Source organism: Haplochromis burtoni, unplaced genomic scaffold (assembly GCF_018398535.1).
Source record: "Haplochromis burtoni strain Fernald_Lab_line unplaced genomic scaffold, NCSU_Asbu1 Contig_248, whole genome shotgun sequence".
Classification (NCBI taxonomy): Eukaryota; Metazoa; Chordata; class Actinopteri; order Cichliformes; family Cichlidae; genus Haplochromis; species Haplochromis burtoni.
The window spans coordinates 890,409-913,151 of NW_024582609.1; the positions used below are offsets into that span (position 1 = coordinate 890,409).

General features: G+C 39.4%; 3 protein-coding genes across 4 annotated transcripts; 1 reads left to right on the forward strand and 2 right to left on the reverse strand.

Moving 5' to 3' along the window:
- Positions 1 to 336: 336 nt before the first annotated feature.
- On the reverse strand, positions 337 to 7,808 carry ftsj1 (FtsJ RNA 2'-O-methyltransferase 1). 2 transcript variants are annotated; one of them, XM_005938320.3, is made up of 11 exons: positions 7,688 to 7,808; positions 7,284 to 7,421; positions 6,910 to 6,979; positions 5,614 to 5,734; positions 5,443 to 5,521; positions 5,294 to 5,346; positions 5,166 to 5,219; positions 4,479 to 4,581; positions 4,051 to 4,134; positions 2,196 to 2,299; positions 337 to 939 (listed from the first exon to the last, which is right to left on the reverse strand). In XM_005938320.3, the coding sequence occupies exons 2-11, from the start codon at positions 7,402 to 7,404 to the stop codon at positions 766 to 768; spliced, it is 963 nt and encodes a 320-aa protein (XP_005938382.1). In that variant the 5' UTR covers positions 7,405 to 7,421; positions 7,688 to 7,808; the 3' UTR covers positions 337 to 765. The 2 variants fall into 2 exon arrangements, with proteins under 2 accessions (XP_005938382.1, XP_042083117.1); XM_042227183.1 differs by lacking the exon at positions 7,688 to 7,808 and having other exon boundaries at positions 7,284 to 7,681.
- Positions 7,809 to 9,382: 1,574 nt separating this feature from the next.
- LOC102304815 (serine/threonine-protein kinase pim-3) lies at positions 9,383 to 17,000 on the reverse strand. The gene is made up of 6 exons (XM_005938319.2): positions 16,502 to 17,000; positions 15,804 to 15,913; positions 14,696 to 14,746; positions 13,011 to 13,374; positions 12,591 to 12,767; positions 9,383 to 11,822 (listed from the first exon to the last, which is right to left on the reverse strand). The coding sequence occupies exons 1-6, from the start codon at positions 16,632 to 16,634 to the stop codon at positions 11,620 to 11,622; spliced, it is 1,038 nt and encodes a 345-aa protein (XP_005938381.1). The 5' UTR covers positions 16,635 to 17,000; the 3' UTR covers positions 9,383 to 11,619.
- A 382-nt stretch (positions 17,001 to 17,382) lies between these two features.
- LOC102304514 (kelch repeat and BTB domain-containing protein 13) lies at positions 17,383 to 19,644 on the forward strand. Its single transcript, XM_005938318.2, has one exon. It carries the CDS (start codon positions 17,658 to 17,660, stop codon positions 19,098 to 19,100), a length of 1,443 nt encoding a protein of 480 aa, XP_005938380.1. The 5' UTR covers positions 17,383 to 17,657; the 3' UTR covers positions 19,101 to 19,644.
- Positions 19,645 to 22,743: the final 3,099 nt, after the last annotated feature.

Genomic DNA, 22,743 nt, shown 5'->3' on the forward strand with positions numbered 1-22,743 from the left:
TTAACTTCTCATTAGTGATCGTGACCGACTACAACTGGTAGTTTCTCTTTTTGACAGCCTTTATGTATACTTCTGGCACTGCCAATAATATCAGTCAACCATATATTGATCTATTTTTATGATCCTGAAAAAATGTCTCGTGTTTTTAAAAATATATATAATAAGTAAAAACTGCACCAGTATAAATGCGGAGCAGTGAGTTAAAAATACCATCCGTAAGTCCCATAACATGAGACTTACGGTTTATATTCGGTATATATTTTAAAACTATTACTGTTCCAAGTAGATAATCCTTGGGGTTATTGGCAAGAGTGGCATTATTAAATACTAAACATCACCATAGTGAGTGCTTTTATTTCACTTTTTTTTTTAAATACAATTTTATTATAGTGTGACAACTGAACAATTATTAGTCATGGAAAAAATAACATAACATTGACTGTGCCTGGTTTGGCTTAAGATAATATTTTTCTCAATTTAAAAGTAATGGATAAAAAAATTTGTTTCAAAGAATTTTGCATCAAAATACAAACCAATAAAAACATACATCTCTGCTTAGAAAAAAACATTCAAAACAGCCTCCTTTGTCTTTGTTAATAGACATACCACTACAGGCCTCATAGAAATTAAACTGTTAGCCATCTTCTCATCTGTCAGGAAAGAGTTCTTTTAATAGTAACTATCCACCATAACTATCCACCATGGCCGATTTTGTTTTTTGTTTGTTTTTTTTCTTCAAACCACCAAGAGCATAACTGATTTGGATCAGGTTGATTCAGTGTTTGGCTCTGGCTCATCTTGGCTCTGGGTGGGACAGACTGATGGAGCATCCTCTCTGGACAGCAGGTTCTTTTTGCGGAGATGGCAGGCCTGCTGGTATGGGGGACGTATGGGTGGCTGAGCAGGGGGCGTATACTGGTACTCTTTACCAGCATCAAGCTGAGGAAAGGCAAGAAACAGCCAGGACACAAAGACAGCAAAGAGAAAAATACATTAATTTCTTTGGACAATTTGTACAACAGCATTTATGTATGTAGGTAAATAAGGATTATTTTTGAACGGTGAGTCAAGCAAAACTGCACCCCCTATTCTATTTCACTCATTTATTACTAAACCATTAAAATTCAGTATTAAGATATTGGAATAATTATGCATTCCATATTGGAGTGAAAAAATATAAAGCAAGGGATAACCAAGACATCACAAGAAAAACAAAAGTTAAATTAAAAATTACACTCAAACAGAATTTTTTTCAAAATACATTAATTAAAGTGGACATGAAACACTACACATATAAAGACTAATTTACACCATGGAGCTCTGCTAAAAAATGTAAGTTTTTAAAACATGTTTAATGTCATCTTCTGTCAGTATACACATTGACCTACTTTCCCTGCAGACGTGCTGATGGGATTCCCGATCGTGCTTCGGTAAGAAACATAGTTACGTTTGTGGTGTGATGTGCATGTAGCGTGCTGCTATGTTGTAAACTGTCTGGGCATGCTTGAGAAAAGAGATTTTATTGCATAAAATAGAGCTTATTGCATCTGCTGATTTCCCCACTCAGTACACTCGGCCAGAGGAGGAAATATCAACTTCTGACTCCAGCTTGTTGGGCTGGTGAACCACCTGTCACCTGGCTCAAGCACACTCTCTTCCACACAGTTCTCATTTATAAAGTGCTTTACAAACAACATTACAGCTAACAGCTGGATTTCCCCGTGTCACAATTAGCTAGCAAAACAATAACAAACCACTGATTGCTTAAGAAACAGAGTGAAAGTGGACAGTATACCCTCAGTTTTAACATAAAACTCATTGTTGCAGCCAGAGACAGCACAAAAGTGACCCCCTCCCCCTTTAGACTGATTTTTAGTTTTAGTGTAGTTTAGTGCTTTCCACAGATTTATCAGTTCTGTCACTAGTTAGCTAACACAAACTAATGTGTCTATTAGCCCCAACCAACCAGTGATGACACGTTCCGTACTGGCACAAGATGGCGCTAAACATGTTATAAAATCTGTAAGCACTTCTATCTTAAATACAGCTTCACAGACGGAGTTATATCTGTCAGTTTTTGAGAGCAGGGCTCCATGGTGTAAATTAACCTTTATACACATACGGTTTCATGTCTACTTTAAGTTTGGTTGGCAAGTTTGACTCTGTATCAGGATCAAGAGGATAAAGCAGCTCACCTGCAAAGGGTAGGTTCTGTCAGAGTCAAAGGCACTGAGGTCACCACACGCCAGGAATGGGACAATGACACGGTTTGGACCTTCTAACTGGTTAAAATCCACATCTTAAGCACAGAGACCAGAAGAGAAACTTATAGGTGTGAATTTATGCTGCAGAAAGAGACTATGCAAAAGTTAATTCAACATTCAAAGGAAGAAGCAAAAGATGTGTAATGCAGTGCTGCACAGTCTGAGGTTCTGTTCATGCAATACACCATGGTTTGGTATCTAGCTTGTGTTGGCTTAATGTGCAAGCAAGGAAAAAAGGAAAAAGAAACACGTGGCAGGACCTACAGATGCAAACAATGTAGTATTTAAACTTTAGCTTTGAATAAAACTTACTAAATATAACTTTTGCTTATGTGCAAGAAAACTCCACAGGGTATTTTTTAAAAGAATTACCAAATGTGGCCACAAAATTATTGTTAGCATACACTATTTTGCCAAAAGCATTCACTCACTCATCCAAATAATTTAATTCAAGTGTTCCAACCAACTCCATGGTCACAAGTGTATAAAATCAAGCTCCTAGGCATGCAGACTGCTTCTACAAACATGTTTGAAGAAACGTCTCGCTCTGAGGAGCTCAGTGAATTCCAGCGTGTTACATGATAGGATGGAAGTCCAGTGGTGAAATTTCCTCACTACTAAATATTCCACAGTCAACTGTTAGTGGTGTTATACCAACTAGTGGAAACGATTGGGAAGGACAGCCACAAAGTAGTGGCCATGTAAAATGACAGAGCAGGGTCAGCTGATACTGAGGTGCATAGTACGCAATGGTCGCCAACTTTTGCTACAGACCTCTAAACGTCATGTAGCCTTCAGATTAGTTCATAAACAGTGAATAGTGTTTCATGGAATGGGTTTGCATGTCTGAGCAGCTGCACCCAAGCTTTACATCACCAAGCACAATGCATGTCATCACTGGACTCACTGGATCAGTGCAGAGGTGTCTCTGAAGTGACAAATCACACTTCTCCATCTGATGGAGAAGTCTGGGTTTGGCGGTTGCCATGGGAACGGTACTTTTCTTACTGCAGAGTGCCAAGTATAAAGTAGAGGGGGGATTATGGTGTGGGGTTGTTTTTCAAGACTTGGGCTCAGCCCATTTGTTTCAATGAGAGAAACTCTTAATGCTTCAGCATACCAAGACATTTTGGACAATTTCATACTCCCAACTTTGTGGAAACAGTTTGGGAATGGTATTTTCCTGTTCCACCATGACTGTACACAAGTGCACAAAACAAGGTCCATAAAGGGATGGATGAAAGAGTTTGGTGTAGAACAATTTGACTGAGTTCTGACCTCAACCTAATAGAACATCTTTAGGATGAATTAGAGTGGACACTGTGAGCCAGGCCTTTTTCATCCAACATCAGTGTCTGACCTCACAAATGTGCTTCTAAAAATATAAATACACTCCTAAACATTGTAGAAAACTTTCCAAGAAGAGTCAAAAGCTGTGATAGCTGCAAAGGGTTGCCCACCAATATATTAAACACTATGGATTAAGAATAGGATGTCAGTCTAGTTCATATGTGTGTAAAGGCAAATGAACTAATACTTTTGGCAATACAATGTATGTTACACACTTAGTAATTTACGTCTGTAAATTTTAAGACAACTTATTGTCTTGCAACTAAAACTACATGGTTGAAAACATGAGAAAACTATTATTTAGACTTGGTTTACATTTTTTCAATGACTAGTTTGAACACATAGAACAGGGTGATAATTCTGACCCAAGTACAGTTTCCTGATCCAGTTCAGATAGCAAAGTAAAGACTTATGTGGTTAAATGGTTGATAATTACCATAGGAGTGATCCAGCAGAGGATTAGACATGTTGGGGATGTAGCCTTTGGGAGGAGAGTAATTCTGACAGACCACGAAGGCCTCTGTACACAGAAAGACAGATCATTCACGCAGTATGTCAACAGAGGTCATTCAAATGTTTGAGATGGGAATGGGTGTGTAAAATCAAACAATGGATACTGGATTAGAAAGTTCCTCAGAGAGAATCTCCAAACGATTTTATAAGACCAGGCAGCCATTCATTATTAGTATAAGATTTTGTGTAGCCCACCGCCTGTGTGTGAGTGCTGCTGAAACATGTAATAAAATCCACAGCAAATATAAATTTCTTTGCTTTGGATTTCATAATAAAATAAATAAATGAAATGGAGATGAGATTTTCCTTCTATTAGATCCATGCGAGTGGGTTATGACTGTGGTGGCTCACCGATGCTGGAGTTCCTGCTGCTGCGAGGCTTGGTGCAGGTCACACCATCGAAGAAGAGCTTCAGCTGGGAGTACAGCAGTGTCACATCTTTACCTCTGAAAATCTGTCAGAGAGAGTAAGAGCCCGGCTGTCAGTACAGGCCAATCTGACAAGAGACATGAAACCCAGGACCCACAACAGGACTAATTCAAATGGTGGAAAAGGAAGGTTTTACGTAAGAAAGCCAACCAAACCCAGGTAGAAAATATTTTTCAATTTCAGTTTTAGCGTGCAACATTATTGTGCCGCCTCCTGAAGAGTTCCAAGGTTTGGTTAGTTTAGCTAAGTTTTACTTCTTGTTAAGTAAACCAAAAAGTTATGCACTTATGTTATACTTAAAATTTCATGGGACCTTGGATGCTTTAGTGCTCACATTTGATGTACAATACTTTTGATATATACATTTGACATATAATACTCTGTCACTATTGTTGCATTACAGCACTACTACTGCTGTGGCAATAGCTTGACAGTTCGTCTGTCATAAATGACAGCAGGAAAAGAAGGACGGGAAGTGTCCATGAGACTTTAAGAGAATGGGTGGATGGATTTTAAATGACTGTCACCTCTCTGGCAGACAGGACTCATTTATTTAACATCAAATGTTATAAGTGTACATTTATGAATTACCACAAATCCTGAGCTCACCTTAGCCACAAACGTTCCTCCAGGCTTCAGGACATGTGTGGTAATGTTCAAAGCCTAAGAAACAAACAGCTGTTAGCGTGATATCACAAGAAATCTGACAGTGCAATCAAACACATCTCTGTACTCACAGCTAACAGGAGCTGAGCCTGGATGTATTCATCCACATCGTGGAGTCCAGTTACTAAGAAAAGAACATAAGAAATAGAATAAGAACAACAAGAGGGGGACAGAGGAGACTTAAGAACCAACGACGTCAGACAGAAAGCAAGCCTCTCACCATCTGGAGCTCCGTCACACACTACAAGGTCGGCCGGCTGACCCTCAAAGTGGCGAATTATTTCCTGAGCTGTTGACACCTAGGAGAAAGACATTGACATAGGTCTTCACTCCTCCACGCCTACGAGTTGAGTTACTGTGATTACTGACATCATTGTGCTTATGTCCCTACCTTGGTGATGTCTCCCTGGATTTGAGTAACTCCGGGCAGAGGAGCCATGGCCTGAAGGTCCACTGCCACAATCTTCACTTCCTCACCACTCTCACCCTTTTCAGCTTTCTCCGCACACCCTCTTTTAATAAAAACAATCAATCAAACAAACAAAATGCACAGAATAGTTTTTTAGTATGTAGACACATTTTATGAATATATCACATATCATAATCCAAATACTTTATAATAGAAATAAAGCAGCTCCAAAAAATTCATTTAAACACATATTCACACAATTTACATAAAATATCACGGCAACAAACTGTCCTCCATCCACAGTCCCAGAGATCAGGCGTTGAAAGCTTAATAAATGTGTTCAGATTAGATTTAAAGACAACCACAGCTGATGCCAGTCACTTGGTGCAGAAACAACAAGAGCAGCATAAGGATGGTGTGTTATTCTTAGCATGATATTCTGGTATTTCCAACACCTTTTTTAATCCTATAGGTGTTTTCATACCTATAGTTTGTTAATTTGATCCAAATCAGTTGATAAGTTTGTAAACTTGTAGCTTTTTCCTGTGGGTTAGTTTGTTTTCATACTGAGGAAGATCTAAAATGCGTCACTATAAACCACATGAGAATGTTCAGTCAGCTCATTAGCCAGATGTGTCTGGGGCAAGTGCAACAAAAGTAAATACAGGAAGAAGGTGCTGTGTTCTGGTTTATTGGAGAACACAGAATTTACTTTCATTTCAGAGCTTGTTGCTAGCCCGTACAGACCTTTGCACATCTATAGTACCTTTCTGCACTGAGAAAACAAGCATACATGGATGGCTATGGGATGGGTTTTTTTATAGCTCAAACTCGTGACATAGTTGGATCAGGTTGACACATAAACAAACTGCTCTGGAGTTTATTTGTAATGGTACTGAGACCACCTCCTCCAAATTGTCTTGGTGGGGTTGTTTTGGTTCACATCTCATTACGAATACTGTGTTCACACTTGCACAAATGAACTGCACCAGGTAGGAAAATGAACCGGGAGTTCAATTGAAATGGATTAAACACCACAGTTGTGAAAACACCATATAAATATGAGAATACACCCCTGCAGCAGTTTATATGCTATAAAAAGAGGAATAGGATAAGAGTTCAACTCTAAGGCCCATGTTATTTCTTTAATGGTATATTTCTAAAAAAAAAAAAGATTTGTTGTATAAAAGTGTAATATACTGCAGCCATGCAAATCATTTTTGCTCAGCTAGGATATGTTCACTATATGTTGGCATATTAAAATAAGTAACATGTTACCTGAGTTTCCGGCTGAGAACCTGACTCCAACTTCCAGGGGCTGCACAGAGATCCACTGCTCTGTTTACACCTAAAAAAGAAGAAAACAGACATTTATCAACAGACACAATAGTACAAGGGCTGGCAGTGAGCTTTTCATGTCACTGTGGAGAAATTTTGGCCCACTATTCTTTACAGAATTATTTTAATTCAGCCACATTAGAAGGTTTGGAAGAATGTATGCCCTATAAGCTCATGACAAAACATCTCAATACTAAATCATTTTATATCATGAAAAAGTCACATCAGGGTTTTCTAAAGAACCCCTTTTCTACATATTATACATATACTAAACTATTGATAAAAGTCTTTCTCAGGTGACCTATGGGTCTCACCTGTGAACAAGTTGAACTCTTGATCGAGCTGCAGCAGCTTGAAGGCGCTCCTCGCTCTCCAGCCCTCCTCTTTGGCCAGTCGATAGTAAATGTCTCGTTTGTCTTTGGAGGACCGACCCATATTGACCTATGACCCCTCTGAAGGAAAACACACAGTCACAATGGCCCCTATTCTTTTAGAGCTATTATCGCTATAATGGAAGCTGTCTGTATAACACAGGCTGTATTTCTTGAGTATTGTTGCATTTGGATTTCGGTTACTACAGGAGAAGACCCGCTGCATGGCTGTCCGTCCTTGTTGTTTGAAGGTAGGTTAGCGTCTTTGTGTGAATTAAATTCAAGTTCATACTACACAAAACACGTAAAAACACAAAGACTGGTTCACGACACCCAGACTCACTTACTTTCACGTGGGCTTTGCTGTTGTCGACTGTGAAAAGACTCTTCTTCTTTTCGTCCTTCCGCCTCTTCTTCGTCTTTGGTGTTTAACGGCAATTCGCATCCAGGATAGTGCATTACTGCCTCCTGTAGGATTGTCGAATCATTTAAGGTCACTAGCCAATCATTTTGCTTCTTGATCCTCTTATGTCGCCAGAGGTGGGAAGTAACGAAGTACAAATATTTCGTTAATGTACTTAAGTAAAGTATAGATACCTGAAAATTGTACTTGAGTATTTATTTTTCTGAAAACGTTACTTTTCCTCCTACATTTTCACATAAATATCTGTACTTCCCACTCCTTTCATTTTCAAAATAGACTACTTTCGGTTTAACATATTTGAAGTGATTTTTAATTTCATGCCACAGCGGGCCTTCAAACATTAAACCGATTTGAGCCAACACAGTAAAACATGAAAGATAGTCCTAATGGTGTGTCAATCACCAGGGGTTAGCGTACTTCAGCATCTACCTAGCTCTACAGAAGAGAAGCATGTACAAAGGGGGTAACATTTTGTAAGTGTAAGTATTTTCAAATGTAAGGTTTATGTCAGCTCAACAAAGACACAGACTGTTTCTTTCTCACACAGTGTGTCTGCTAGCTAAAGGTGTATCTGCTGCTACACTTAACTTTACTCAGAGGTGGAAAAAGATAAGAAAGTCAGGACAGGATAGGAAGAAGAGAAGTTGTATTTAAAATTAAGGCCTAGCCAGTGGGATTTGATAAGGGGGAAATTTAAAGCTAACATGTAAATCCTCATTTTTAAAAATAAGATATTTGCTCTGTATATGACATTGTTTTGCAGGATGTTTCATATTGTGAAACATCCTGCAAAACAAACTGAGGTATAGCTTAGTAACTTTGTATTATTGAAAGGCTGCATGAAAATACTGTGCAGTTTAATGCAGGATAAACAGGTTGGTTTGCTGTACTGTGTCGGACTGGTGCACAGAAGCTGTGATGTTCTTGGTCATGGGTAGGTTAAATGAAGGGAATTGGAAATTATTTTACATTTTTGGTGACGACACGTAGATTCATTCACTGAATTCCACCTTCATACCAGTTTTATACTGTTTAGCATAAAGCATATTAGGACTGAAAGTTTATATTCCTTTGTACTAATATAATCTTATCATATTAATACAGGATTCAGTTGGCTTTGCACAGTAATAACTGGTAGCCTACAAATGGCCTTAAAAGACTACTTTTTACTTTCTTACTTTGAGTACATTTCAGAGGCTGCACTTTTTCACTTTTCATTGAGTAAAGAAGTAAAATTAGAACTTTTACAGTATTTATAACATAAGTATCTGTACTTCTACTTAAGTACAGAATGTCTGCACTTTTGCTACCTCTGAGGAAAACTGAATAGTGCTGCCCTTACTAAATCACTGTACGCCACTTCTACGTTGTACATTATGTCCTTGACTCAGTTTCCATCATTTCTTTCCTTTTTCTCATGGATTGTCTGCATGACAGAAGAACACACTTAACTGTCTCAGTCTTGTGACCAGAGTTGTTATAGGTTTGTAGTTTCATAACATTTTTCAGACTGAAAGTGAAATATTATAAAATACTGAATCAATTAAATTGCGTTAATATTTAAAAATATCTTTTCTAAAAAAAATTAAAAATCCCAAGCCAATAAAAATGTACATGGGCCAGTAAAACTGAGCCACTGACCTGAGGGATTTGAACTTGGACACTGAATTATTGTTAATATTGATTAACATGTACACCAACATACCCTCAACACAAGAACTTTGCATCAAAGCACAGGGCAAACTTCAGAATGCTAATATACTTGCTTCTCAACATTGCAGCCACCACATTTCGCTTTAAAGGCTTGCAGAAACAAACTCACTCATTTACTTGCACACTTAAACACATAGACGCACATGTACAAAAACTCATAAAGCCTTCAAGGAAGAAAACGTAAAGATGAATTTTTACGCTTTACTTTAGATCTTTTTTTAACAAATGAAACAGATCTTCCACAGCCCTCAGCCTCCAAATTACAGCATGTACATCATTTGATGCGGTCCAGTGGCAATCCTAGACTTGCTGGGTCTCTTGTCAGATGGGGGACTGGCCCTTTGCCTTAGCTAGGTAGGTGCATGATGTTGTGGCCAGGTGGCTGCAGCCTGACCCTTCCCCGCGAGAAGTTTTCGTGCTGAACATGGTGGTTCTGGAGCAATCCATGGAGGGGCTCCTGGCTGGGACAGCAAAGTGAATCCGCTGTCACCGGTCCTTGAGCCTTGAGATTGCCGTGACCCTGGCTGAGGACCATCCGGCAGTGCGGCTAGCTCCATCGCAGGAGCAGCCGAGGCCAGCGGCAGGAAGTCAGGCAGACCTGGCCTTAACAAGGTTTCTCAAGGTTCTGCTGAGCAGCAGCCATTTCCTTTGATTAAATGCATTGTCTCTCCACAATTCCCGGCAGCCACAGAAACTGTGCCCAGCTGTTCAGAAGCCGTGCAATTGTCAGGGCAGAAGTGCTGGAGATGCGGGCAGCATGGACACATCCTCATGATGTTCCACGGCACCAGCCCTCCGACAACTTCCCCTGGTTCAGGAGAGACATACTGCAGTCCGGTAACATACTAAGAGGGTATATACCAGGCAATGGTAAACTCCGGCTACATGCAAATCCTGGTTTGCACAGAGTAGGACTGTGTAGGATTTCTTTAAGTTAAAAAAGTGTTTTTAACCTTTACCTATTTGTTATTCAGTCACATAAAAATTAACCATGTGAAGGAGAGATTGGCACCTGTCTGGCAGTTGTCAACTTTTAGCTTTCCAGCACGCAAAGTAAAACAGTTGCCATATTTTTACATGACTACATGTTTCTGCAGAGCCGTACAACATAACCTACATGAGTGGCCAACATTACTGCTGGCCGTCACGCTTGTGTGTAGAGTATTAAACAAACTTATTATTATATTTGGCTTGTCATAAATGTTCCTGTAGACAGTTCTGCTCTTCAAAGCTGATCATACCTACATTATGAGGGCCTTGACCCTGATTGACAGCTATTAATAGAGAAAGACTGAGTCAGAGTACTGGTGGTGGCAGCTGTGACAGGGAAAAGCTGTGTAGTATAGTGAAAAGAATTGAGACCAATATTATCTGCTTCTATATAAAAATATATATATAAAAAAAGTTTAATTGGAATAATGTCCATGAAGAAACCTTTCCTGCCAGGATTCTACATTTCAAAATGTCAACAAATAAAATATAAAAAAAAAACAATAATGAAGATAACAAAATACAATAAATGCATACAAAAGTATATACATATAACAAAAATGCATGTTTTCAAAATAAAAAACACAATATTTGCATTGACTGTGCATCTTATACCCTGACAAACAGATGAGGTTGACTGCGGGTATTCCCTGTCAAGCACACTGGATGTGGACACATTTTAAGTAAAATCAGCCCTGCGAGAAAAAACCCCCAATCAACTGAAAAACCGACTGTCCAGATGATTGTTTAACCATAGAAACAAAAAACAAACAAACAAACAAACAAACAAGTTTTACATTGCAGACTAACTTAATATATCTGGAAGACTTAAAATCCCCTGCAGCCTTACAGACGATTAGATGTTCCATTGCCCTGATGTGGCTGCACACAGCAGAATTTAACCAGATGTTCAAAAATGTTTTCATTTTCAACGTCTAGAGATTCTCTCCCTTTGCAGTCTGGTTTTTGCCAATGAATGACACTTTCCCCATAGCAGCTTTAAATAAACAAATTCAAGGCACTTTTAACGCAGCACAAAGCTGTGCCACAGCAGCAAACTTCATCCACAACTGTGAACAACTCCCACCGACATGAAGTCATAGACACTGAAGGACAGCTGTCAGTCAAGTCCAAACCATGCCCAATGAGATTCTACTGGTTGGGAGGGGAGTAGGAGGAAGATGGATTCAAGGAGGAGCAGGAGGTGTTATCTTTAACAGCATGAAGTGTGATGGCTGCCTCGTCTGTTCGCTGAGCCCTGCTGCCCATCAACCAAGGGTGGAGGAAGATCTGCTCCAGGGTTGGCCGGTCGGACGGCTGCTGGCACAAACACCAGCCAATCAGCTGCTGGCACTCTGCAACAGAAAGATAAACTACTAGTACAAAAGCTTGAGGCACAACACACTGACCAATGACAAATCATTTATATCAGGGGTCTCAAACTCCAGTCCTTGAGAGCCGCTGTCCTGAAACTTTTCCATGTGTCCCTATTGCAGCACACCTGAAGACAATTAGTAGGTCATTACCAAGACTGTAGAACTTTAGTGCATGCTGAGCTGGCAATTCAGCCATTTGATTCATCTTACAGCAGCTCATGAGTGAATGAACATGGTGCAAAAGTATTTTTAGAAGTACATTTTTCCAAACACTTACATTACGGTAACTTAAATTTACTTGAGTAGGGTTAGGGGTTGACACTTCAGCATGCAGTTCTATGCTCTTGCTAATGACCTAATTTTATTCAGGTGTGTTGCAACAGGGACACCGGCCCTCAAGGACTGAGACCCCTGCAATAGGGTGAGTCACAACAATCTGAGTTTCCAGCTCTTATACACAATCTTGTCATTGCACTGTCTTTGTAAATACTGGCACTTCTTTTTCTGCCATAATCCAGTTTGCACTGGCACAGTGTGTTAGTAAATAGTCAATCAACTCAGAGTGGATGAAGTTGTTTCATGAAACAGAGCCCAGGATAGCCTCTTTCATGCTTCATGCTTGTGAGCATTTGTGTGTTTGATGTCAGTTCATTGGTCAGTTTTCCCACCCTCTTTGCCACTAAAAATGCCAATGCTGCAAAACAGGAACGGAGACAATAGACAATTTCTATCACTGGGTAGACTGACCTGAGGAGACTTTCCGCCTGAAATAGATCTGTCCCATTAGGATCTCCTCGTCATGTTCAAAGGGGATGTCGCCACACACCATGTCATACAGCAGCACACCGAGTGACCAGACGGTGGCTGGTCGCCCATAGTATCGATGGAATCGGATCCACTCTGGAGGACTGTACACTCGTGTCCCTGCAGGGAGGACAAATACAGAAAAGCATCAGGCATTTTAAAGCCAAGCAATGGCTCCAGCTGCAACTCCTGGCTGCCTATAGAGTCAGGAACATGCCCTCCTCATCAATGAAGGCAACTTTCTGAGCATAATGATCCATCTCTAAATAGTAATTTTGTGTGTGAGTGGGGGATGTGTGGGTGGGAGCACAAAATAGTGACAGACACAAAAACAGTGACCGATAATGGGACATTTCGACTCACCATCAAACTCTGTGTAGACAGTGTCTTTAAGAACAGCCCCTGAGCCAAAGTCGATGAGTTTGACCTGCTCGGTCCTCAGGTCCACCAGCAGGTTCTCGTCCTTAATATCACGGTGGACAACGCCACAGGCATAGCAGTGACGTATGGCCTCCAGTACCTGCAGGAAGAAGCCACGTGCTGCCTCCTCATCAAGAGCGCCACGCTCTGTGATGTAATCAAACAGGTCCTGACATGGCTTGGGGTGCTCCATCGCTATAAACCAGCCATCCGCCTGCTCCCACCAATCCAAGAGCTGCACCACGCCAGCAAAGGTCCCACTCACTTTCTTCAGCAGCACAATCTCTAAAGGAATTAAAGCTCCGCACTGAGAGAGCAATTTAAATAATCAGGATGTCGTCCTTTAAATTACATCAAGTTAAATACAGATAAAAGTATGCAAAGAAGAGGAAGACGATCATGTGGGTTTTTATGAAGAATGGCACATGAGGACCAACAGGTTGCTGGAAATCCAAAAACAAGGAACTAAGGTGTTTGGGGTGTTTTGCTTGGTAAAAAATTTATGATTATAAAGACAAGATATACTTTATTTGTCCCAACAGTTGTGATGTTCCTTTGTTACAACAGTTTATAAAGTTAAGGTGAACAAAACCTATATCCTGATTTTTAAATCATTTAATGCATTCATGCAACAAGCACCTCATCCTACAGAAGCACACGCACTCTGACAGTGGCTTTTTTGTCTAATGATAACCAGTCATGCATCTATACCAAAGCATGCAAAGAACACAAGGAAACTGAGGGCACAGTAAGAAGCTTCATGGGCCATACATAGCAGCAGTAGAAAGTTAGACTTAGTTATTGACCAGACATATTCATTAGAGGTGGGAATCACCATACATCCCACGATACGATATTATCACAATACTTAACGCACGATACGATATTATCACAATACTTAACGCACGATACGATATTATTGCAATTTTTTAAAATATTTTGCGATATTCAGATTCTGTACATAAAGGTAAACTTTATCAATATTCATTTTATCTAATATCAAAGTCTCGCACTCAGTCTTTCTCTCATTTCAGTCAGTTTTATTGTTGACAAACTGAACGGTTTGTATTACAGTCTAGTCCAACTTAACTGAATGCAACCATCTGGCACAATTATAGCTATTCTGAACTATGCAATTTGTGAAACCTATACAGCCTCTTCAGCAACTGAAGAATTTGAAAGTAAATTAAAACAAAATATAATTTTACATTAAATAAAAAAAGTTTTAAACTTAATTAAAATAAAACATGTCTTAAATTAAAATAAGTAAACTGTCATGTTTATTGCTGCCAAAAAACAAGTTAAACACATTTGGACAGTGTCAGGATTCTTGCTCAGAAAAAGGATCAACATGCTCTGAAGTCAGAGCATGTTCCAGTCCACAAAAACTTTTTTTGTAACAAAATATCGATTTCTGCTGTCCCTGTATCGATACATTATTAGCAAACAAAATATCACGATACTACACAGTATCGATTTTTTCCCCCACCCCTAATATTCATTTTATTCATCTATTTGTGAACACGAAAGATAATTTCACATAGTAATAGAAGCTGAAGTGGTAAGAAAACAGGTAGTAAGGCAATTAAAACTGTTAAACTGCAAGTAGAAATGCAGGCAGCCCTTACCAGAGAACCCCACTCAGTCACCCGATCCTTGCTCACATGTTTCACTGCCACCTACATGTAAATAAACACCATCAAAATATTATAAACATATCCTCAGAATAAAACTGAATAAATTCTCTTTCTATACTAAAATACAAACCATCATACAGCAGCTTTAGGGTAGATCTGTGCATGCTGATAATATGAATCTTTTGGTCTAACAATGTTGTTCCTGATTTATGAAATAACTTTATTTTCCCACCGTAATTAAAATAACTATTATTGTCAAATTCCTACTTCCAATAAGTAAAGATTATTTAGCAGAAGGAACGGAGAGTAAAGCACTTTTGTTTAATAACCGGCTTTCTTTGTGACAACAAAGACATGAGCCAGGCATGCCGGCACTGAGTCAAGCTGCACAGCTGATAGCAGTAAAAGAGGAAGTAAGAGTGACATATGTGGGTTTTAAATAAAAGCAGCATCTGAAAAAGTTTTTTTTTAATTCCAAACTGACAAAAAGAAACGGAATTTTCAATTTTTTGTTAATTACCTAATAAAATGATGATAGATAAAATTACAGCTATGGAAAATTGTAATGATAATGTAGGCGAGAAGCCAATACTTTTAACAGACTAAGAAGATGCTGTAATTGAAAACAACAATTAAAAAAACAAAAACAAAGCCTAGATTACGTGAATTCATATGAATGTGACACATTTACTGGAGAAAACAACAAGATTTAAGTTCAGAGCAGACTACAAGTCATGTAGACACTGGTCTTAAATAAAACAATCTTCATGCTGGCTGTTGAAAGACTGGACCAAATTAACAAAGACTGAAAAATTAATGACTGTATATTAATTCATTATTTCAATTCAATTAATTCGTATTTGAGATAATTGTTTTCATTTAGTCTCAAATTCAGTCTTCCTTTTTAATGCAAGAACCTTGAGGCCTAATACAAAATATTTAAGTAGGATTGTCAGTTATTGTTTTTAAACTCGAACATTCAAGTACGGCTTGATTTTGAAGGGTCAAACAGGAAACTCAGCTGTCTGCTACAAGGCATCTTGACAATGAGAGTTGGGCATGTGCTGCGACCAAAACAAAGCCGCCCCTCGGCTCTTACCGGCAAACCATCGGCGAGGCGAACAGCCGAGTAAACGGTACCGAATCCCCCACTGCCGAGAACCGGACCCAGCCGGTACTGCTTCTCAAGCGACTGCTTCTCTGCGTTGGCTGCAGAGCACAGGGAAGAAAAGTCAGGGCTAATCAAAGTCACGTCAACTTTGCAAATAAACCCCAACATAGTACGTCCTGCGATTAGAACTGCGTGTAATCGTCGACACAAACGTACACATCACCGAATACACTACGCAAAGACAAAAACTCACTTTACGTTATACAAGACACCTAGATGTCAAAATGGTCCCGTCCTTGGCCTGAAAATGTCCTAATTTAACAATGATCGCCATGTATTCGGCAGATATATGAAACTTTAAGTGGTTTAAGTCGGGGTCAAGCTGTCCTAGCTCCATTCAGGCTGAGTTGATTTCAATACTTAAAAAAAATAAAATAAATAATAATAATAATAATAATAATAATAATAATAATAATAATAATAATAATTCATTTTAGTTTAGTCACATGTTAGCTAAATGAATAACTAAGTCCAGAAAAATCTGTATTTTGTATCAGATGACCCAGATTTTCCAACCCGATTCGAAATTCCGGCTTCGAATAATCCATTTCTGATTAAGACTTGAAGCGTGGCGGGTAAAATAAAGTGACGTGAAATGGACACAGCTGCGAAGTCGAGGCTGTTACCTTGCAGGAGCTTCACCGGCAGGTCCATGCTGAACGACATGTGTGAGAGTGTGTCCAGTTTAGAGAGCAGCATGCTGCTCCTGACTTCTCCCGAATAATTCAACCGCACCGAGAAATTATTGGCGCTATACATCCTCAGGAAAAAAAACCCAGTCCTCGGCTCCTCTCACGGGAGAGATAAACATAACCTAAAATCCATTCCGGATGTGGTCCACAGAGCGCAAACCCCGAAGTCTGAGGTTGCTCCGCTATAACGCTGCTGCCAGTATATACAAGAAAATCCTTCCGCCTGACCCCCGCTGACACACCACAAAGCTTGCTGCATTAAAACTACACGAACACACTTAAATGGAAAAAAAAATGTGCCCCATGTTTTAGGTAAATGTGAAGTCATTTTCTTGAAAATGTAGTCGTAATTCAATGAGAAACCCACGGCCTAGTTTATTCTTTACGCGACTAGTGCAGGGATTCGGAGACGGTCACTCGGCAATGCTGCAGCACACCAAAAACGAAAAAGCGCTTCCCCCAACAATAAACGAATAAATAATGTTAAAATGCAATGATTTTAATATTTGAATTAAAATGATATTATTGTTTATGGTATTAAGGTTGGTTGGACAATATGAGAGAAAGTTAATATGATGTCGTTTTTGTTTTGTTTTTTTCCAAACCATTCTGGTAACGGAGATGATTTGCTACTGGAAGCTCCAGTTACTCATATGTTACTTTTTGGGTCAATGTGAAGATTTAATTTTGTTGTACCATTTATTGTCCATGTTATTGTCCATCAAGACCACTGTTGTTAAATACCATAAAGTAGCAATTTTAAGTTATAAAAGTATTGTACTAAAAAAAGATTTCTTAAGGCATATTTGTTTTATATCAAAAAGCAAATGTAAATTTGGGGCAAACTGATTGTTTGATTTTGTATCAGCAACAACCACTAACCCTGTATTCACCCCTTTCAGTCCTGTCCACTACATGAATGTGACCCTGATCATTTGTTCTCTGCTATATTTAGCTGCTTCTATTTTAAAGCCTGTGCAATAACTGATCCACTCTAAAGAGTGAGTCACTGCTCTTGTGCTCTACTCCAAGAGCTTTAACCTCTTGTGTAATTTTTACAGAGGATATTTGTTACTGCCAGCAAGTTATAATGTCAGTGTACAATGGAGAATCAGAGGACAGTGACAGCTTCAATGGTGCAGACTGTGAAAGGTATCAACCATGTGCTGGCTCTGGTCTTGTCTCGGCTAAACTAACTATTGTGGTTGGAGACAGACAGTTCTCTGAGGAGAAAATGTTACTGGTGCAGAGCTGCGACTATTTTCAAGCTCTGTATCGCTCCGGTATGAAGGAATGTCAGCAGGAAGAAATCCACCTCAAGTCTCTGCGAGCTCAAGGATTCCTTTTAGCTTTAGCAGTTTTACATGGAGAGAAGCCAATTCTGGATGAGGACGACATTGTGGAAGCCATTGAATGTGCAGCTTTCTTGCAGGTGCCCCCACTTACTAGACATCTTATTGACCTTCTTGATGCAGAAAACTGTCTGCTGATGTATCACACCTCTGCAGTCTTTGGACTTATGGATCTGTACCATGCAGCAGCACTGTTCATTCGAGACATGTACACAGACCTTGAGGTAGAGGTCAAGAAAACCTTACCATTAGAGCTTATCTCTTATGTGGAGTCTTTGACCCCCCATGTTTTCATGGCTGTAGGAGCCCATGTGACCTGTGGTTTGGATGAAACTGTACATGCTGCCTCAAGGACCATCTGCTACCTCAATGAAACTGGCAATACTTGGAAAGTGTTAACAGATCTTCCACTAGAGGCCAGCACCTCAATGGCTGGAGTGACTGTTTTAGACAACAAACTGTTCATAATTGGTGGCATTCATGGCATCCATAAACAAGTTGTGGAATCTTGTTTTTGCTACAGTGTTGAAAGCAACAGCTGGAGCAGGATTCCCAGCCCAGCACAGCTGCGTTACAATCTTAGCCTTATGGGTCTCCATGGTCATTTATATGCCATCGGAGGGGAGTATGAGCGAACAGTAATGTCGTCTGTGGAAATATACAATGTAAAAAACAGAACGTGGACATTTGCTGCTAACCTACCTCGGCCGGCAGCAGGAGCAGCTTGCACCAAAACCATGAGCAGGATATTTGTGTGTTTATGGAGGCCAATGGAGACCACTGAGATCTACGAGTATGCATCTGGGGAAAATGAGTGGCATCTAGTTACCACACTGATCAGGCACCAAAGCTATGGTCACTGCATGGTGGGCCACAGGGACAACCTCTTCATCATAAGAAATGGCCCATCTGATGACTTCCTAAGATGCCTCATAGACTGTTATAATCTGAGCTTGGGCCAGTGGTCAACCCTGCCTGGACACTTCGCCAACAGTAAAGGTTCACTATTCACTGCTGTTGTAAGAGGGGACTGTGTGTTTACACTGAACAGAAGCATGACTCTAGAATACGTAGTGGAAGGTAAAACCTGGAAGCCTAGGCGGCAGATGAAGGGTTTCCCAAGAAGTGGATCTGTGTGGACATTTCTGCTTCAGCTGCCAAAAGCTCTCAGCCTGCAGTAGTGACACTGTCTGCTTTTTGGATTATCAGTATTATTTAAATTAAACTCAGATGGGGTTTTGTTTGTTTTTTGTTTATTACAACAATATTACTATTTTTAATCCTGATGCATGCTCAATCATCCAGGTAAGTGAATAAATAAGTTGACTGAACCAATAAAATGAACTCAGGTTTGCTCGGTAGTGATTTTATCTCTTTATGAAGTGCTACTGGTAAGAGTACATGTTTAGAAAATGGACATGTGAAACAAGCATAGTAAAAATGATAACATTTTATTATCAGCATTACCCACAACAACTGAACAAAATGTGTATGTTTTTGCAAAATTTCAAACACTTTGAATTTTATACAAGGTGCTCTTGCTACTCTGATTGCAGTTTAATTACTTCAGGTGCAGCTTTTCATTTTTTTTCTTGTTCAGTGAGACAAATCTAGTCTATTTTGGCTCTGAACAAATGCATTAAATTTAGGTTCAGTTTCTAAAGTTAAAATGTGGAGGGCGCACAACAGAAGATCTGCATTTGCTGTGGATTTCACAGCCCTTGCTCTTTGACTCAGCATTTTGTGTGTGTGTGTGTGTGTGTGGGGGTGTGCTTTTTAGTTCTTATTATTATTTTGTTTAATTTAATTCTTAGTTTGTCTGCTGTTTAGGTCTTCTCTATCATGTTTTCCTTTCTGGCTCTTTCTTGTTACTGTTGTATGGTGTTTTGAGCTTTGCATCATTTCTCTTGTAACATATTGCTTGGTTATACTCTCAGTTTAGTATTTAGGGTTCTGGTTATAATTTCCATGTGGCTTTTGTTAGTAAGAAAAAAAATGTGGTGCTTGAATGTGAAATATATAGTTTTTAATCCATAGCTAAGATTATTGATTGTATTTTTTTTATTCTTTCTAAATCCAGCCACACATTTTTCTCCTATTCATGTTAATGGGATAATGGTACATGTAAACTCTTATTTCCAAGTGAATGAAGCATCCCCATGCAGCTCAGCAGACAGCAGCAGACTGTATAAAAGTATAACAAACTGGGAAAGGACACAAAATACCTGACATGCTATTCATTTTCCTAGTTTATTATTTATTATCAATGTATATGTTTAGAAAAACAGAATATAAATATGGAGTAAACCCAGTCACTTATCCAGGCCTGACACTGAACTAGGATGGACACCTGTCCAATAGACTGGCACTGGTAGAAGGCAATGTGCCTTCTACCAGTGCACAAGAGTCTTGGAACAAATGCAATGATTTAACAGAGAAAGTCCCATCAAATATATATATGAGGCAATCCAGTCTAATGAAAAATGAGATAAATGATTCAGGCTATCTTCATAAAGGGGGAGACTGAAGGAAAACCTTGACCCTTGTTTTGATCCAGGCGGTCAATGTGGACATTGTGGAGGACTATAAATACCTTGTAGTACACATTGACAATAAACTGGACTGGGTTAAAAACACCACTGCACTCTACAGAAGGGCCAGAGTTGACTCTATTTTCTGATGCGGCTGAGGTCCTTCAACATCTTTTTGACAATGCTCAGGATTTTCTATGAGTCTGTTGTGGCCAATGCCATCCTCTATACTGCAGCGTGCTGGGGCAGCAGGTTGAGGATTGCAGATGCCAACAGACTAAATAAACTGATCTACAAGGCCAGTAATGTTGTGGAGATGGAGCGAGACTCCCTTAGGATAGTGTCTGAGGGGCAGATGTTGTCCAAGATAAATGGAATGCTGGATAATGCCACCCACCCACTCCATGACATGCTGGCTAGTCACAGGAGCACGTTCAGTGAGAGACTGAGATTTCCAAAAAGCACCACTGAACCACACAGGAAATCATTCCTGCCCATCTCCCTGTACAACTCCTCCACCTAATGCGATGTAGACTGAAATAGTTACACCTCTTGCACAGTACCTTTGTACAGTAAAATAGCAAATGACAATGTTCACAGGTTAGAGGTACATGTCAATCATATATATTTCACCTCTGTGATATTCCCACCCATCTAATATTCTTGATATTTATAATTGAGCGCTTTGTATATATTAGTGCTATTTCTTAAATGTGTTAACTCTGTAACATATTGTATTAATTAAGTAGTTTAGTCTATTACTGTTACTGTCTTGGAGCAACTGTAACCCACATAATTTCCTTAGGGATTAATAAAGTATTCTGATTTTGGATCTCAGGTACACAGCCTTATTTTGAGAAAGACTGAGAACAATAATGTGAGAGAGTAACAGAGCTGAGGTGGGAGAGAAACGACAATGTTAATTGTGTCAAATACAACCCTGGGACTGTTCCTAATACTATCTTCTTATAGATCTTCTGTAATGGTAAATGTGACCAAGAATAAGGGGAAGGCCAATGTCTGGTCTGCACACATGGGAGGATGCTCTATGTGACCCCCGCCAGCTTTAGTCTGGGACAGAAGCCAGGACCCAGCCTAGGTGATGGATGAACGTCTGTCTATAGACATTAATCTTGTCATGAGTGTTGGGGGCATGCTCTGTCTGCTCTGCGTCTCTGCAAACACACATGAACCAATCCTACTACACACTTTCAACAAACAAACAAGAAAAACAAAACCTAAACTACCAAAATAAAAAATACTGATTGTCTTCTTTACTTTAGTATTTCTATTTTATACTCCAGCTGATCTTTGAGGTCAAATACAACAGCTTATTTACTTTTTTATGTAGGTAACAGCAGTTTTTAACCAACTTATGAATTGATTCATTTGATGGAAAGAGAACCATAGTGCTCAGAGAATATTAACTAAACCTAAGTTTAAGAATGTACCTACCATGTTAAAACTACAATGTCCAGAAGATGGACGACAAAAGGAGCATGTTATTTCATGCCAATTTGTTGTTGATTTGTTTCATGCAAGTTATAATATATTTTAAAATATTAAGTAAAATGTAACATATAGTCAAAAGAAGAAGATAAATCTTAGTATTTATCGTGGTGGATGAGTGGAAGCCAAGAATAAAATAAATAATGATCGATCACACTAGATCTGACCTAATACGCCTACCTATATCTTCACTTAGAGGTGGAAATAGCTGGGGAAACCCCTTAATATACAAGCTGCAGATCTCAAGTTTTTGGACACACACACTTAAGTGAAGGACAATGTCAACAAACCTAAACAAACAAAATGAAGTGTTTTGTTTTGGTAATAAAAGGCTACTGAAAACAAGTCACGTTTCCCAGCTAACACAGGGAAAGAGGCAGGGTAAAGCCTGGACAGGTTGCTGTTGCAGGACTAACACAGAAAGACCAACAACCATTTATGCCTATGGTACTTGGTGGTAGAACATGCAAACTGCACACCACAGAAAAGCCATGGCCAGATGGTGGAGTTGAACTCAGGACCACACCATCATGCTGCCCACGATTCCTTCTATGGATTGATTCAGTGCAATGGATTGAGAGTGCCTGGTCGAGATCCAACATTTGGTGCTGAAAACCAGGACAAGTTTTGACATGAGGAACCCGTGACATGGGCACGTACTCTCTGGACTCTGTTCCTTTAAGATTCCACTTTTCCAGTAAAACCCAAAGATTCTCCATTCCATTAAGATCTGTTGTCTGGGGAAGCACCTAAAATCCATTGACACTAATCGTCATGTTTTGGA